Raw genomic sequence first — 16,311 nt, 5'->3', positions numbered from 1 at the left:
AAGAACATCCCGAGAATGATGCAATATTAGATTCCTTGCTTTTGTTCACGTGTCCTGTTGGTGCACTATGGTTTTAGAGTGATTCATTCATTCATTCTCTGTAACCGCTTCCAGTTCAGGAGCCTACCCGGAATCACTGGCTGCAAGGCAGGAACACACCTTTAAGGGGTGCCAGTCCTTCGCAGTGCGACACACACTCACTCTCACATATATGGACACTTTAGAGTCGCCAATCCATGTACCAATGCGTGTTTTTGGACCATGGGACACTTGAACATCTTTGAAGGCACTGTTAATGCATAATGATACATAGAGGTTTTGGAGAAACAGGCTGACATTCAGACCTTGTATTTTTCAAGGAAAGTCTTCCTTATGTTAGTGAGACAATACCAAATCACATTCTTAAAGTTTATAACACTTTGTCCCTTAGTAAAAAAGTGTTGCTAAACTACTTCAGTTCCAAGCATTGGGTGCAGTAGCAGATGAAATCCTAAATCAAACAAAAAGAGTAAAATTTGTTTTAAAAATAAAGTTGTAAAAAGAAGAGGTGAAGTATTATTGTGTTTAACACATCCCCTGTCCCAACTTTTTGAAAGATGTTGATGGCATCAATTTCCAAATGGGCCTATACTTTTTCCAATAACCAAATGTTGTCTTTGTACAATTTGCAATTAAATATAGGTTTTAAATGAATTAAACTTTTATTTTATAATGTTTTGATTTACATTTTTGCACAGTGTCCTAACTTTTGAATACTTGGTTTGAATACTTAGGGGCAAATTAAATATACAAGTAAAATGGCCATTAAATCAACAACCTGATGTGATTAGTCATGATAAATATAAGCATTTTATGTATTTGTGTTTTTTCCATTGACACTTGAATTAAGACAAACTGCTTAAACCTCCTGTACTTGGTTAATAAGACATTTCTGATTTTTGGCACTCCTTACCAGCAGGTTTAAAGTGCCGGTCTCTCATGTGATTAATGAGTGTATCCTTGGACACGCTTTTATATGGGCACATCTTGCACTTAAACTGCTGCACAATGACCACCTCCATCATCTCCTCCAGCTGAGCCAGGTCTGGAGCTCTGTCCCCTGGCCCGGCTGCCACCCCCGATTCCACCACAGGCACATCATCCTCTTGAGGTATATCTGACTTGGCTGGCTCTGCCGATTCTCCTGGCTCGGGAGACCACCTGGCCACTGCCTCAGGCTCTGGGTGGGCCAAATAAGTTCCACTACTGCTTATGTATGATCCAGGCTGGCTCTCGCTGCAATCCATCTGGTCTGGCATCTGGGAGCCTGCTGTGTCAGCCAGAGAATGCTGAACCCTACCGTCATCAGTGTAGAGTGAGTCTTGGGCCATGTAAGAATGCTGGGGTTCTGCTACTGCCTCAGCATCCTGTTCTGAGGCAGAAACATGCTCGGCATAGTGGTGGCTATGTTCTCCATCGTCCACACTGCTGTCAATGTAGCGAGAGTGCTGTGGCTGTTCTTGTCTATCCTCAGGCAGATAGCCATCACTACATTCCACTATATACCGTCTCTGAGGACTGCTGTCAGCCACATAGCCATTCACCTCATAGTCTGTGAATCGAGACTGTCGGGGGGTTTCATCTGCTTCTGCCCTGGAACACTCAATATAGCGGGCCTCACCAGTTTGATCGGGATCATCTCCTCCTCCACATTCTACGTACTGTGAGTGTTGAGGGTGGTCAGGTCGACTGCTGCTGCTGCTTCCATCTTCGTGCTCATGCTCATGCTCTGGGTAGCTAGAGTGTTCAGGCTGATCAGGCTGGTCAGGCTCCAGGCTGCCCTGCAGGCTCTCGGACAAGTCAGCTTGATCTAGGCAGGTGGATGTGGGACCGTCAGCTAAGGCCTCAATAGAAATGCGGCTAGACAGCGCCGAGGAAGACATCTGAGCAACCATAGGAGCTCCTGCAAACATATGAAAATACAAAAGAAATCACATCAAATTTACATATTCCATATCTTCCCTTATTACCCTATAATACTGCCCCTAATCATTTGCATTCTATTCAGGAAAGAAGTGCTGGGACCTCCTAAATATTTAAAGATGGCCTAAAATAAAGCATTACTGACAGAAGAACCTTTTTACATGCTCACCATCATCTGGTCCTTGCAGGATCAGATACTGTGTCGTTTCAGCACTGTCATCATCTGCACTTGTAACTGTTATACACCCTGTAAAAACAAATTTTAAACTTAAGAAAAATATTTTATACTTTTATATAAATATATATAAATATATATTTCCTTGCTGAAACAAACTAATTGTGATTTGTCTTTATCGTTACTCAAAGCAGCACCTTGGCCTAAAGTTCTCTAAGCTTTATAGCTTCTTACCATTCATTATATCAGGCCCAATTGTGGACTCGATTATCTTGTCAATGGCAGAGCCCAGGTCTGAAGAGGTTGAAGCCGTTGAATCAGATACCATCATCCCACCTTCAGAAGCAGCACTAGAGTGCACTAGGACCTGAGCCGACTCTGACACCAGAATGGACTGGGTTACTGTTGAGACGCTGGAGACGCTGGTTGACTGGGCAACAGAGGAAGAGTCTGGGAGATGGATCCTACGCACATCTGTACTGGAGCTTGTCTCAGGGATAAAGACCTGCAATGGGCAGCAGTCAAGATGTATAACATATAATTACATCATTTCATAATGTTTCAAGTCTAACATTATGACTCTCCCAGTTTTTCAGTAATGTGCCCATTCCTTTAACACATATTAACAGAAACGTATTAATCTGATAAGATTACTCATTAAATATCTTTTTTCCCCCCACTGTTTTAGTTTAATACATGACAATGTAGATTTACATATCACTGCTTTCTGCTTTTGTTTATAATTTTCAAATACTAATTGTTTCCATGAGAACTAGGCAAAAAAAAGGACGAGATGAGATGCGGCTTGTATACACAAATAGATCATCCTACCACAAGGCCCTCTGAACTCTGTCCAACATGGCAGTCTGACTCTGGTGCAATAGCGGGTAGTGTGGCTGTATCACTGCTGTCAGCTGACATTGCCTCTGAAGACTCCATCCCCATTCCACTCTCAGAGGGCTCCTCCATTCCTGAATGCCCCACATCACTGCTGCTCTCCACTTCTATTTCCTCTGAATCCATTTTATCTCTTTTATGCAAAATTGTTCTTGCTTGGGCAGTGTCTAGACAGGGTTTAAATATGCAGAACATGTAGGGAAAATAGGTTATGGGTATAAATGCACAAAGGGTTAAACAGTCAACAATTGCAAAATACTTAGCAATAATCTAACCTGTAATATGAGAAAAAAAAATGTTGTGGCATAAATCAACCCCCTCAAAATAAATAAATAAAACAAATAAAAAGAAATAAAATTATTTGGGAAAGTTTATTCTGCCAAGAAACATAACTGAGAAGAGATTACAATAAGACAATGACTCCAGATATGCTTTCAAAATAATGTCCTAACAAATACTGACTGAAATATTTAAGGTCTGTCAGAGGGATCCTCATAACTCCAAGGAAATTGGATATTCTAAAATTCTGTAAAATCTAACTTTGTGGTGTGTGTAAAAGCTATTTTTGCTTTGCTAGTTGCTGTTATTTTCTGTCAATTTAAATTACTTTCTTCATGATTTTACAAATGTGTATTATCTTATTGTTTCCTTCTTATTTTTTTGTCCTATTTGGTTGGTATGTATATATTGCTTCTTTGTAAAGCACGTCTGGGCAAGGACAGCTGATTTTAAATAATTAAATCATAATTATTATTTACTGTTGTCCCTACAGCATAGAAAATGTAAAATGTACATGTGCAATATACAACATATTTTTTCGTGTCAGGCTTTGCATTAAATATCCTAATTGCTTACAGGAATGGTTAGTTTTGTCAAATGTTAAGCGTTTAACGATACATGGGGCAGTTGGCATAGAAAATAAGATGGAAAAAAGCAGAACTGCTTTTTAATTCGATTGAAGATTTTTTTTTGCTGAGAGAAATATTTTAAAGTTTTAAAGTTCCTCGGGAGGTAACACTGTTGTCAGGTTTGTGGTGGTTCAGCTACTGGGTCTAAATATGTGGTCAATGACATTAACCCCGTTTACAGAGAACACTGTGGCTGCTGCTACCTGGCTAAAGTGTTAGCTAGCTAACAGCGTCCAGGGATTACGTTAGCCAGCACTGGATCCAAACGTGTAAGTTAATAGAAACAACATACTGTAGAGGGCAATGGGTATTAATTATCTGCCATTTAACCATTTACAAACTTGTATTCCTACTTTAGACAGTTATAAACTAGCCGTTATAATTAGCTTATTTGGCCTCACGATAAAGTCAGTTAGCTTTGGGTAGCTTCAGAAAACAAGGACAACGAATAGGCCACATCGGACTTTACAGCATTTAACACAACCGAGAAGACACTAGAGCCATCATGAGTGTGCTGTACATGTTTTATTTTCCTATGTCTGAGTGTACAGTCTGAACTGAGAGAGACACACTGCAACAGACTCTACTCGAGTCGGTGTTTTCTCTTCATCTAGTCCTCCGAGCTGTCCTCCGAGCTGCCTGCAGCGCCCGCACCGTTTTTCTCGCCATGTTTCCGCTCAGGCGCTAAGAGAGCGGCCCAGGGACCTCGAGGGCCTCCGCACACACACGCACACACTCACAGAGCGCCCGAAACTCGGCCCTGAGAGAAATAAACTTCGACTCTAACACATCGCCACAGACCAGCGCCGTTTCTACTCACCGGAGACGTCGCCCGGGCCTCTTTTTCCCGCCACTGGTCGCTGGAGTAAATCCGCTGGAGAGACAGATTCTCGCTTAGTCTTTCTAGTCGGGCGCCATCTCTGTCCCCTCTCTTCCTTCACTACACCGGATCCTCTTTAGCACCCAACAAACACACAGCCGCTGTATCCACACCGAGCGCCAGCATTTAAAACCCGCTTATTCTTTTAAGTTATCAAACATTAGACTCTAGTCTCGGGCAGTAACTTGTCAAAAGGTGTGTGAAAATGAGGGACTATTCTCTCAATTTTCGGCGGATTAATCTGACGATCGTTAAACGGCTATAGCTGTTAACAAATCCGCACGCGAAGGAAACCTAACCATCCGTTTTACACAAAGTTCACAGACAGTGCACCTCTGTTCATTTACTGAATTAGCATGCAGAGAAAATACGAAACGCAGTTCGGGGCTGGGGAAGACCTTATGGGAACTTTTAAATAAATGGTTTTTTTTTTGTATATACTAAAATTTGAAATATTATTGAAAAGCAGCAAGGAATGTCCAATGGTGTTCAGTGTACTTGCTTTTTGACATTCATAAAATTACAGTTTTGCACATTTCAGTATAATCTGATTAAACAAATTTTTTTAATACGTTATATATTATATATTGTATTATATACAGTGAAGCCCAAAAGCAGAAAACATGTTCCTACATTATAATGTCCTTATACATTTAGTTAAACATCCTAATATGAAGGGACAGGTGCCCCTGGCATCATTTTTAAATATTCCATATCACAATATAAATAAATTTGAAATGAAAAATTGGAGCATTTAATGATTCTTTACAGTTTTATTAGTGCTAATCTGAATTCAGACTGGAAACCCTCTCTGCTGAAATAAAATGGTCTAGCCTAAACCCTGCTGAGGGGCATACTGCATTGATGGAGGATTGGTCCAATTATTACATTATTAATGTCATTTTAATTTAGTTGGATCAGATAAAAAATACTTGTTCATAAAAACAAACAAACAAAAAAGCTATCTGATGTGTTTGGAGGTTTGGGGAAGTTCTACATGTTTAGATTTCATACAGTTAAATGTCAAGGTGAATGAAAATGTTTTTAGAACTCCTTTCAGCAACAGTTCTTTCCCCACAAACATCTGTAATAATGCATTTCTTGAAGCCATTAACATTGAGATATAGTTGAGCCCTCATATGGACCTTGGTAAGATCTTTGGCAAAAATATTGTGACTAAGAAACCCTCTAAAATTGCCAATTAGAGACTGAAATATTGAAACCAAGCACAGAACAGTGGGAGAATGACCTGCAGGAACAGAGATGATGAACCAAAGCAAGGGTCTTCACACTTCAATTAATTTTAAAATATATAATCTTGAAGAAAGTAATGTAATGTAAAGTAATTTTTACAGGTCACTTGTGCATACAGTTATCAGTTGTACTTTGTAAAACTTACTATCACCTTTTATTAAATTGTTGTTTCTCTCTTTTCTTTCCCTTGTTCAAATGATCACAAATGCTTATGTCTTTATTTCTGTGTGGTTCTAAGTATTCGTCTTTGCAAGGCAAGGGTACTGTGTTTGATGCATTTAAATTTTTAGAATGACGTATGATTGATTTTCACTATATTAGTCATACTAATTGTATTAAATTATTAGATTTTGAGGAATTAATTATAGTTTTAATATTCGTGTTCATCTGTCACACAAATAAGAGCAATCATTCAATACATTTAAATTAAAAATTTATTGAATAGTTATAACAAAATACTACTGATTTTATAAATAAATAAAACAAATGGGAAACATGTTCACATGTGCAAATTTAGCTATAAGACAAGGAAAAATACAAAGAAAAATACATTAACCGATTATAAACTTAACTACTGAGTTAACATTTGCTCCAGGCACATAACTCTGAATATCTTACATGAAAACATGTTCGTCTATTAATACTGTTTAATTTAACTCTCAAATGAACATTGTATTCACTGCACAAATTTAAATATGTGGGGTATAGTTTCTTCCCAAAGGTTTGTGCTTTCCTATCTTGCAAAGTTTAAGGTGTCTTCTGAAGGTTGTTGATTCAAGAGTCTGAACACCTCAGGAGGTCATATTTCACATATCCAACTCTGTCCACCTGCCGTCTGCTGGTCATCCTCCAATAGAACCTTTCCCGGCAGAAGTAGAAGTTTCCTGAAATTATACCAGTAAGAAATTAGCAGATGAATTTGTTTAATTTATAGCCAGTAATTGCATATTGCAAAACTGATATGTGGTCTACTTGATTGCCAAGAGCCTGTTTCATAGCCTTAAAGGTCTTACCTTTGTAAAGGAACACATCGTGAGAATCCACTGGAACCCCACCAAATGTTTGGTCAATAAAGCGAGGATATCCCTTATCAATCTGCAGAGTTTTTAAATCCAGCCTAAGAAAATGAAGAAGAATATTGAAAGATGGAGTATGGAGGTGCTGACACGGTCGGCAAATTATTTGAATTACATTTCCAGAAATCTTTTGAGAGAGAGAATTGTGCTCACCTCCAGAAGTTCTCTCCACTAAACAGAAGCACCTTGGCTTTTCCTCTCTGCAGTGCTCCTTCCACTTTCTGCAAAGTACTGGGTAAACCAAGTTTCTCAATGCTGCGTGGTCCCTGAACGTCCTGTCCGATATATACCCAGAACTGAGCATCTGTGGAAAAGAGATAAATGGAACATCTTAATTGTAAATCTGAATTGGGTAATCATAGGTATATGGTAATCTGAGCATTTGAACATGCTGTTACCTGAAAAGAAGTACATCCTTTTGGTCAGTGGGTCTTCAAAAGCAGTGTTGATTTTAGCTGGTAGACCAGGCCATTTCTCAGACACCTGGAAAGGGCCTTCGTGTTTCACATTATCACGCTTTGATACCGTCCAGTAGAGTCTAAACAGGAAACAAACAAAATGTAAATTCCCAAATGATAGAGAAGAAATGTATATGACTTATTTCCCAGATTTGCTGAATAAATAATAGTGTTAACTGGGGGTCCTCCTGGAATGTACTGGTAACAGTCTAAATAGTACATCATATGTTGCTGTATACAGGATATTTATTCTTACCCATCTTTGAAGAAATGAAGCTGGCCCTGGATTTCAGTGATTGTGTCAAATTTATCCACCTGGCAAGCATCCAAAGATGGAGTTTTGGTGGGAGTTGTGGTCCTAGGTTTTTGAGTGGTAGATTTAGGGGTAGAAACTGTGGATGATCTAGTTGTCGTGGGCTTGGGAGGAGTGGGATCAGGGCCTGTTTTGCGTCCTGTAAGAGAGAGCATGTGAGTTATTTCACTATAGCTAAAAAAACATTTCTATAGCATTACGTAAAGAAAAATAAATCATGTATTTGTAAGTGTACATCTAAAGTTCATATATTTAGACACTTTGGATCAATACTGATGTCATACCATAAAGATACTGGATGCCCTCAATATCATCCTCATGGAGAGAGAAGTCTGCTACATATTTGTACATGGGGAACATCAGAGCATCCTGAATGTTGGAGTGATCCAGACCAAGAGCATGTCCAAACTCATGAGCAGCCACCAGGAACAGGCTGTATCCTACGAAAGAAAGTAACAATGTCGAGTGAGTTTCAGGCTGATCCTAGACATACAGAATATATGTAATCTGTGCTGATAGAAGCATAAAACGTGGCCAATGAATTTACCGTTGTCTGGACAGAATCCCCATTTTTTGTCTGTATCAAAGTTGCCAGTTGTGGCGCACCACAGTTTTCCATCACCTCTACCCTCACTGGTGCATGAAGTGTAGATCTTCCCCAGGAAGACAAAAGGAAACTGGCATGGTTCACCCTCTGAGTTTCCTCCAATCACTGCGGTATCTATGGGCCAAAGTCAGTCCTGTTTTATAAGATGCTTTTGAAATTTTGAATCTATTTCATTTAGCAGTGAGTTAAAAATAGTTTTCTCACCTCGGCTAGGACAGAACCCATATTTTTTATCCACATCAAAGTTGGCTGTGGTTGCGCACCAGCGATATCCATCACTACGTCCTTCTGTGGTGCAGCCATCATATTTCACCCCCAGAAAAGTGAAAGGGAAGACACATTCAGCCCCGTCACTGTTGCCTCCAAAGGTGAACAGAACTGTGGAAATGGAAAGACATGCTTAGTAATGGGTACCATCTCAAAGTACAGCACTGTCCATTTACTGTTCCTTTGAAGTTTTAAGAGATAACAGAACTCACGCTCGCTAGGACAGAAGCCATATTTTTTGTCTTTGTCATAGTCATCAGTGGTGGCACACCATGGCAGACCATCAGTGCGGCCCTCAGTGATGCAGGTGGAGTAAGACCTCCCCTCAAATAGGAAAGGAAAGTTGCACATAGCACCTTCTGCGTTGCCGTAGCGAGTTTTAACCACTGAAAGAAAAATGTGGAGCTTTTATAAAAACATTTGCAAACTTTCTCAAGGTTCTAGGCATTTACATGCAGTGTATATTCAAAACTCTAGGGGAAGCTATTGTTCCATTTTGCAGGTATTTGCAGCTCTGCATCATCTCCATCTTCAGATAAATATGACATGGGCATGGATATAATGTAAGGTGAGTCAGTTAGTGTTTATGTCTCACCTGGTCCAGTGCCAAGCGTCCAGTATTCATCATCATCAAAGTGGGCGTCTCCCTGCATTCCCTCACCTGGGGGATAAGCATGTGCCAGCAGGCCGTCTTTGCCATCAAATGGGTAGGGGTCTCCATGATCTGGAAAAGACACCATGTTTAAGTTTTTCTTTATTTTGGGGGAGGCATGCAGTATTCTGGGCACCCTCACATTGGAGTTACAAAAGAATAAAAATCTTATTGTGATAACAAACCTGCTTTTCCGAAGGAAATCATAATATCTGCAGTACCCTCATATAGTCGGGTAAAAGTCAGTGGGGTAACATCGCTCCACACCTTGAAGGCTCTGGCGAAGGCATCGTCAATAAGAGAGGCTTCCATGTCTGGAGAATAATTCAGAATCCTACAGAGAGAAAGAGAGAGAGAGAAAACAGTTCTAAAATCAGTAGCCGTTTGACTGCATAAGCTACACTCCTAGAACCACTGTTACTATGGTGATACCATCAAGGGTAGATCTTTAGTATCTTAACCATAATTTTAAATGTAATTTTACTAAACATTTATGAAAACAAATTTTCACAATTATTTCTGCATAAAAGAATGTAGTGTATCTTTAGGGAATGCAACACATTTTCAAAACTACTGTTGTACCTTTGAGGGTTTATTTACCATGTTGGTACCTTTAGTGAAAAAATGTACTTTTACAGTGTCCCTTTTTTCTGTGTTTACTGCAGCTGTTTTAATTATTCTGCAGCTCTGCAATATTCCTCTTGGTGTCCTCAGCAGCCAAGAAAGTAAAGCATTTAATGAATGTATTCTTCACTGTAATTCACTGGAGCTAGTTGTAAATCTGTTCTAAATCCAGAGAAATTCACTTTACTGATTTAGGACATTTATTTTGACATTTTACTGCTTGTTTTTCTGTATATGGACTACATGTACTGGAACTGAATAGGAAGTTTTGAAATTTGCATGCTACAGTAAACTTAAATAATAGAAAATAATAGAAGTTCCATTTTCCTTTATAACGGACCTTTAAAAACGTATGTCTCTTTAGAATTACATGCTTTGAGATGCGCAATCTTATTTTGACAGCAGTGAGAAGAAGACTTTTTACCTGTAGGTAATGTCATTGCTGTCCCACTTAAGGTCTCCTTCGAAGGTCTGATAGTTGCGGATGTCTGGCACTGCACAGCGAGGCTGCTTCATGGCGCTGATTGTGGGTTTGTCCAGCATTCCGGTCTCCTCCAGACCCAGCTGTCTCTGCAACCTCTTCAGAGCTTTAGAGGTGGACACCACAGACTGCAGTCCACTTTTGTCCTGAACCTCCATGTAACCAAAACGCTTCAGGTATGTCTGAAAGCAGAGAAAATAGACAAATCCTATCAGGTGCATTCAGGCTGTTACAAATATACTGACATCAACTAAGATATTAGTCTTATATTTGGATCTATATGGAGTATGTAGGAAGGAACTAGTGATAATATTATTTTAGTGTAAAGTGTAGAATTATAGAAACCAAAATCCATTCTCTTGCATCTGTTATACACAGGCATTTACCACAGAATTTTTTTGTATATGTTGACTCCAACACACTTTTTTGGTTTGCTGTTCATTAATTAAGCCAGGTTAATTAGATGTTCCTATGCAATGGCTGCAGATGATGATTAAATTGACCTACAGTGACTGAATCTTTTCACAACAACCAGATTTACGGCAAAATAATGAATCGACCTGAACTCTTTATAACCAAGAATAATTCTACATATGCATTAACCAGTGCAATACATGAAAATAGGCAAGCAGTACTCACTTCAGCCAGCTCAATGTCTGTTGTGTTCTTGATTATGTCTCCGGGGAAGTTCACGAAGACAGATTTAATTGGATGGCACCATACGCTTAAAGCGCAGGTTCCAAGAACCACAAACGCAAGGGCACTAAGCCTCATAGTGAGAGCTTTCAGAGCAGTCCCTGAACCTGAAAACAACAAGTCTAAAGAAGATCTGCAGAAGTTGAAGGAGAGCTCTATCAGACAAGAGTGTTTCAGCAGTGTTTTCTTCAGTCCTTTCCTTTCTGCTCTGGATGCTCTTGGTCTGCTCCTGAAGTAGCTCTGGACCCAGCATTTATAGCCCTGTTGAAGATTAGGTCACACTCTGCTTCACCACCTGCCTGTCACTTACTTCAGCCCTCCCACACACACATACAGCAAACTGTGGGATGGGATTTTTTTTTGTGCGTGTGTTAGTGTGTGTGTGTGTGTGTGTGTGTGTGTGTGTGTGTCTGTGTGTGTGTGTGTCTGGTTAAATTCTCCCCCACTTTTCTAAAAAGGGGAATTCCGCTGAAGATAACTTACTACAAATTAAAAATACAGCTGAAACTGAAAATGTGATGTTTTCTTTCCGGTTTATATCCTTTAATTAGTCTCTGTTAGGTCATTTAGTCAGATAGCATTTATTATTAGTGTTATATTATTTATTATACTGTATTTATTATTAGTGTTTTAACATTTATTATAACCACTCTCATTATCACTAGTTCTCTAAGAGCATAGACGTGGGCAAAGATCCAGGAATGGGTTTGAGTATGAACCTGCGCAACAGATAATGAAATACAAGAAAACAAATAAAGAACATTACACAAACAGTTATTTTGAAACTTAATTTCTTAATTTTTCAGAGTCCCTTAAAAACCATTGACATCACACGACTTTAGTCACTAGTGATCATCACTGTTGCCACAGTGCTTTCCTGTTTTGATTGTGAAACATCATGAGAAATTACAGCATTGGGCCTGAAATTAGCACATGCTCAAATATGGTCTTGAAAGTAATATTTAAGTACACGAAAAATCCATTGCAAATTAATACAATCCAATACACTTCAAAAGGAAGTTTGTTATTGCTTCCTATGGCACAGGACACTGTGTCCCTAGGAGAAATAGCATTAGACAGAGGAGACATTAGAGAATTCTCTTCCACATAGTAATATTCACAACTTCAAAACAGAGAAGGTTATAGCATTAAATGAGAAATAGTTGAATTCCTGTCTTGAGTACTGCTTTAGGATCAAGTGCTATTATCTGAGCAACCCTTACCCCAGTGTGAGATTTTACTGAGATCTCAACTAAATCTCAAGAGAGCACAAATTTGAGCTTTTGGATTCTTTTCCTCAAGTGAAATATTTGAGTCGCAAGAGAAATATGCTAATAACCCTTTTGATTTTTCATATACTTTCTTTGATGTCCAGGAGAAATGACAGAGATGTACTTTTTCCCAATCATTTATTCAAATGACTGGGTTATACTCTATCCATCCATCCATTATCTGTAGCCACTTATCCAATTCTAGGGTCGCGGGGGGTCCAGAGCCTACCTGGAATCATTGGGCGCAAGGCAGGAATACACCCTGGAGGGGACCCCAGTCCTTCACAGGGCAACACAGACACACACACATTCACTCACACACTCACACCTACGGACACTTTCGAGTCGCCAATCCACCTGCAACGTGTGTTTTTGGACTGTGGGAGGAAACCAGAGCACCTGGAGGAAACCCACGCGGACACGGGGAGAACACACCAACTCCTCACAGACAGTCACCCGGAGTGGGAATCGAACCCACAACCTCCAGGCCCCTGGAGCTGTGTGACTGCAACACTACCTGTTGCGCCACCGTGCTGCCCGGTTATACTCTACATCATTATTATTTTACTTGGACAATGAACAGTAGTCAACACATCATCAATCCTCAATACAGAACCAGAATCAAGCAAACTGGCAATAAAAATAAAAGTCTTCTGTGGAGTGAGCTCAGAACCATTTTGAGCTTAGTCTATGACATTGCTTCATGGAAGCCTTTATGGTACATTTCTTATTTATAATATAAATATAAAATATAATTTCATATGCTGAGACACTTTAATCTCCTTTTTTTATTTGACCATTTCCTCAGTGATACTCAATGAAAATAATATTCACACAAATGGCAATATAACATATGGTAATGTGGACATATATGCTTAAAATAAAAACAACCATCATTTCCTTTTTATTATTTATAGGCCAGAAGACAAACTATTAACAATGAGCTTATATCCGTTACTATTAGAGATCCCGTAACTGCAGGTTTTTCAGTGAATATTTCGAACAGCAGCTATACATCATCCCTGCTCATTGCATCATCATTGTCCACTGATTAAACAATCACCATGCACTGTCTTATTCTGGTTATGGTCAGCAACCTGCTGTTGAGGAAACAATCATTGGCCAGTTTGAATGAACTGATATGTTACACTAAAATAATATTTTGGCAAGTTAAATTCCATTTGTAAAAAGAAAAAAAAAATATTCCTAAGTTGCTGTTATGGTTTTAATACTTAACTTTGTATTTATATTTGAGAAACATGTGCTATATTCATATATATTTTTAATAGCAGACATCTAATACTTCTGAGGAGGCGTTGTGGATTTTGTGGACTTCTAGTATAAGGTCAGTTTAGACTACGTTCAGCCCAAATGACAATTATCAAGACTTCGTATGCTCTATTTTTAATTGTGGTCATGTATTTCTGGTTTGTTGATCTGTTCTGAAACCTCACTCTTAAATCAATCATCTGAATGCCACAACATTTACAGCGCAGGTCCAGCTCTCACTGTACACTATAAATGAAACTCTTTTCAAATGTATGTAAGTGTTTAGCTGTATCCCTTAGTGTAACAGGAAATATAGGGAAATTCCCCTCTCCTTCTGGAGAAGAGGATGTAGGGAATACAACCACTGTTGCATCTTTAAAGGTACATTTACAGAGTTTGTACAATTTTGTGAACTATAATGTCATAAAAAAAATTCCCCGCTCCTTCCGGAGAAGATAATTTAGGGAACATAGCAGGACTTTACATTTTGTAAGCTTTCATTATAGAACTGTGTAAAGTAATAGTCATGATGACAAAATCATAACACAACATAAAAATCTACAATTTATATAATAATAATAATAATGATAATAATAATAATAAATTATGTTTATATAGTGCCTTTCACATAATCAAGGATGCTTTACAGTGAGAAGAGATTTGGAGGGAAAAAATTCAGTGGAATTTCTTTGAGAAATAATAGGATTTGAGCTGAGTTTTAAAGATGGAAAGAGAGGAAGAAGAGTGGATGGAGGAAGGTAAGGAATTCCAAAGTGTGGAGGCAGCAATGCTGAAACACCTACTGCACATTGAGGAAAGCCTGTATCTTGGGATTGTGAGAAGAAGACAGGAATCAGCGGATCTGAGTTTACGCAGTGGGGTATATGTGTGTAGAAGTGAGGACAGGGAGGAGGGAGCAAGGCCATGTAAGGCCTTAAATGTCAACAGCAGGATTTTGTATCTGAGGCAATCGGTAACCAGGAGCCAATGAAGTGGCAGTGGAGGACAGTGGTGATATGGGGATTTCTTAGAGTGTGTGTTAACACTCTGGCTGAAGAGTTTTGAATGTACTGAAGAGGGCGGAGTATATTAGAAGGTAAGGCATAGAACAGAGAATTACAGTAATCTACAGTAATATAGAATATGGTAATTTATGGTGCATTTTTTTTCATGCAGACGTGCAGGATTTTGCTGTTTCAGAACAATTCAAATGATTTTCCCTGCACTTTAAGTCATGGTCACTACCATCCAAGTCTCCTATGGCGTACAAGATGCTAGGAGGATGAAAACTAGCATATGGGTGTTCATCTGACTCCAGCCATCTCTTCAAACTGATTCTAAAATTCAACAGCAATGAATGAAAGTCAATGTGCTTGGTGAAAGATTCTAATTTACAAATTAGTAGTGATCTGATGCTTGTGCTTGAATTCTAACTAGCATTGGCTAGCATTACACTGTGGGAGAAGTAATAGCATCCCTATGCATCAGGCTTGAGATCAGGGCTCTTGATAATGTCAACATTTGGAGTGCTTTCCTAAATGGTGTGTGGCTTGGATTATGCTGCAGTGAGAAACCTTTATAAGAGAAACCTATATTTATATAGCGTGGAGGTTCTTTATCTCTTTATTTAAAGAAACCATTTTCATAACTTGCAGTTTATAAGAATGGCTTATATCTGTGTAGGTGATATCCTTTTAACTGCACCACTGCATATAGACTTTAACAAAATATACTAAATACCATCATATTTTACACCTTAAGATTTTGCCTGTGCGTGATGGCCTACTTAAAATGAGGAAGATGGATGCATTACAACCAAGGCATGGTGTGGTAAGGGCGTATGTGGTATATGTTTCGGGAAAGTTGTAGCAGCACAGCGAAATGGGATGTTAGGTAAGACTCAGGCACCACATTTAAACATCAATTAGCCGAAAATTGCCCAAGCTGCTTTCTCACAATGTTGACATCCTTAACTACATCAACCACATCTCTACATCCTGATTCCGCACCCAATCTCACTAGATCTCTGTCTAGCCTGCTCTAGTTCCATCAGGTGTCTTCTGTGAATCAAAGGGGAACTAGTGGTCTAAGCAAAAAGTATAATGTAATGTTTGTTTTGACAGCCCGGAAATAACTCACAGCATTACTCAAACAGGATAACTAACCAATCACATCACTAGCAACAGCATTCATCACAAGTAATTGTTTATAGCAATACTGAAACTACTGGGCAGTGGAGCAGTGAAACTGTTCCCTGGTGTACCGGAGCTCAATTTAGTACCTTTGGAATGAGTTGCAGAGTTTTAGATTAGATCCAGAACTAATCATCAAACACCAGTACCTGATGTAATTGATATTCTCATGTGTGAATGCCATCAAATCAAATATACCTTTCATTTCCAAAGAAATTATGTCAGATGAGCAGGTGTCCTGTTTGCTAACATATGCTGGTTTCATTTATTGTGAATGGTGGGATCTGTTTCGGTTTATGAGCAGGCACAGCATTCTTGCCCCTGTCATT

General features: G+C 39.0%; 1 protein-coding gene across 1 annotated transcript in view; it reads right to left on the bottom strand.

Annotated features, from left to right (window-relative positions):
- The window catches only part of LOC136665610 (uncharacterized), a 29,976-nt gene extending 18,519 nt beyond the window's left edge, over window positions 1-11,457 (bottom strand). Inside the window, exons 1-19 of the mRNA XM_066643258.1 lie at window positions 11,194-11,457; window positions 10,498-10,736; window positions 9,635-9,783; window positions 9,393-9,521; window positions 9,010-9,183; window positions 8,735-8,908; window positions 8,471-8,644; window positions 8,208-8,363; window positions 7,867-8,062; window positions 7,551-7,690; window positions 7,306-7,456; window positions 7,090-7,193; window positions 6,863-6,960; window positions 6,580-6,593; window positions 4,763-4,896; window positions 2,969-3,201; window positions 2,372-2,642; window positions 2,132-2,209; window positions 953-1,942 (exon numbers count right to left, since the gene is read on the bottom strand). Coding sequence (XP_066499355.1) covers window positions 953-1,942; window positions 2,132-2,209; window positions 2,372-2,642; window positions 2,969-3,201; window positions 4,763-4,896; window positions 6,580-6,593; window positions 6,863-6,960; window positions 7,090-7,193; window positions 7,306-7,456; window positions 7,551-7,690; window positions 7,867-8,062; window positions 8,208-8,363; window positions 8,471-8,644; window positions 8,735-8,908; window positions 9,010-9,183; window positions 9,393-9,521; window positions 9,635-9,783; window positions 10,498-10,736; window positions 11,194-11,328 — 3,739 coding nt within the window. The 5' untranslated portion in view covers window positions 11,329-11,457. The remainder of the gene's footprint in view (window positions 1-952; window positions 1,943-2,131; window positions 2,210-2,371; window positions 2,643-2,968; window positions 3,202-4,762; window positions 4,897-6,579; window positions 6,594-6,862; window positions 6,961-7,089; window positions 7,194-7,305; window positions 7,457-7,550; window positions 7,691-7,866; window positions 8,063-8,207; window positions 8,364-8,470; window positions 8,645-8,734; window positions 8,909-9,009; window positions 9,184-9,392; window positions 9,522-9,634; window positions 9,784-10,497; window positions 10,737-11,193) is intronic.
- Between the last annotated feature and the right edge of the window lie 4,854 nt (window positions 11,458-16,311).

This window comes from Hoplias malabaricus, chromosome 14 (genome assembly GCF_029633855.1).
Source record: "Hoplias malabaricus isolate fHopMal1 chromosome 14, fHopMal1.hap1, whole genome shotgun sequence".
Taxonomy (NCBI): Eukaryota; Metazoa; Chordata; class Actinopteri; order Characiformes; family Erythrinidae; genus Hoplias; species Hoplias malabaricus.
The sequence above is the reverse complement of the archived record's forward strand: the minus strand, read 5'-3'. Positions and strand labels throughout refer to the sequence as shown.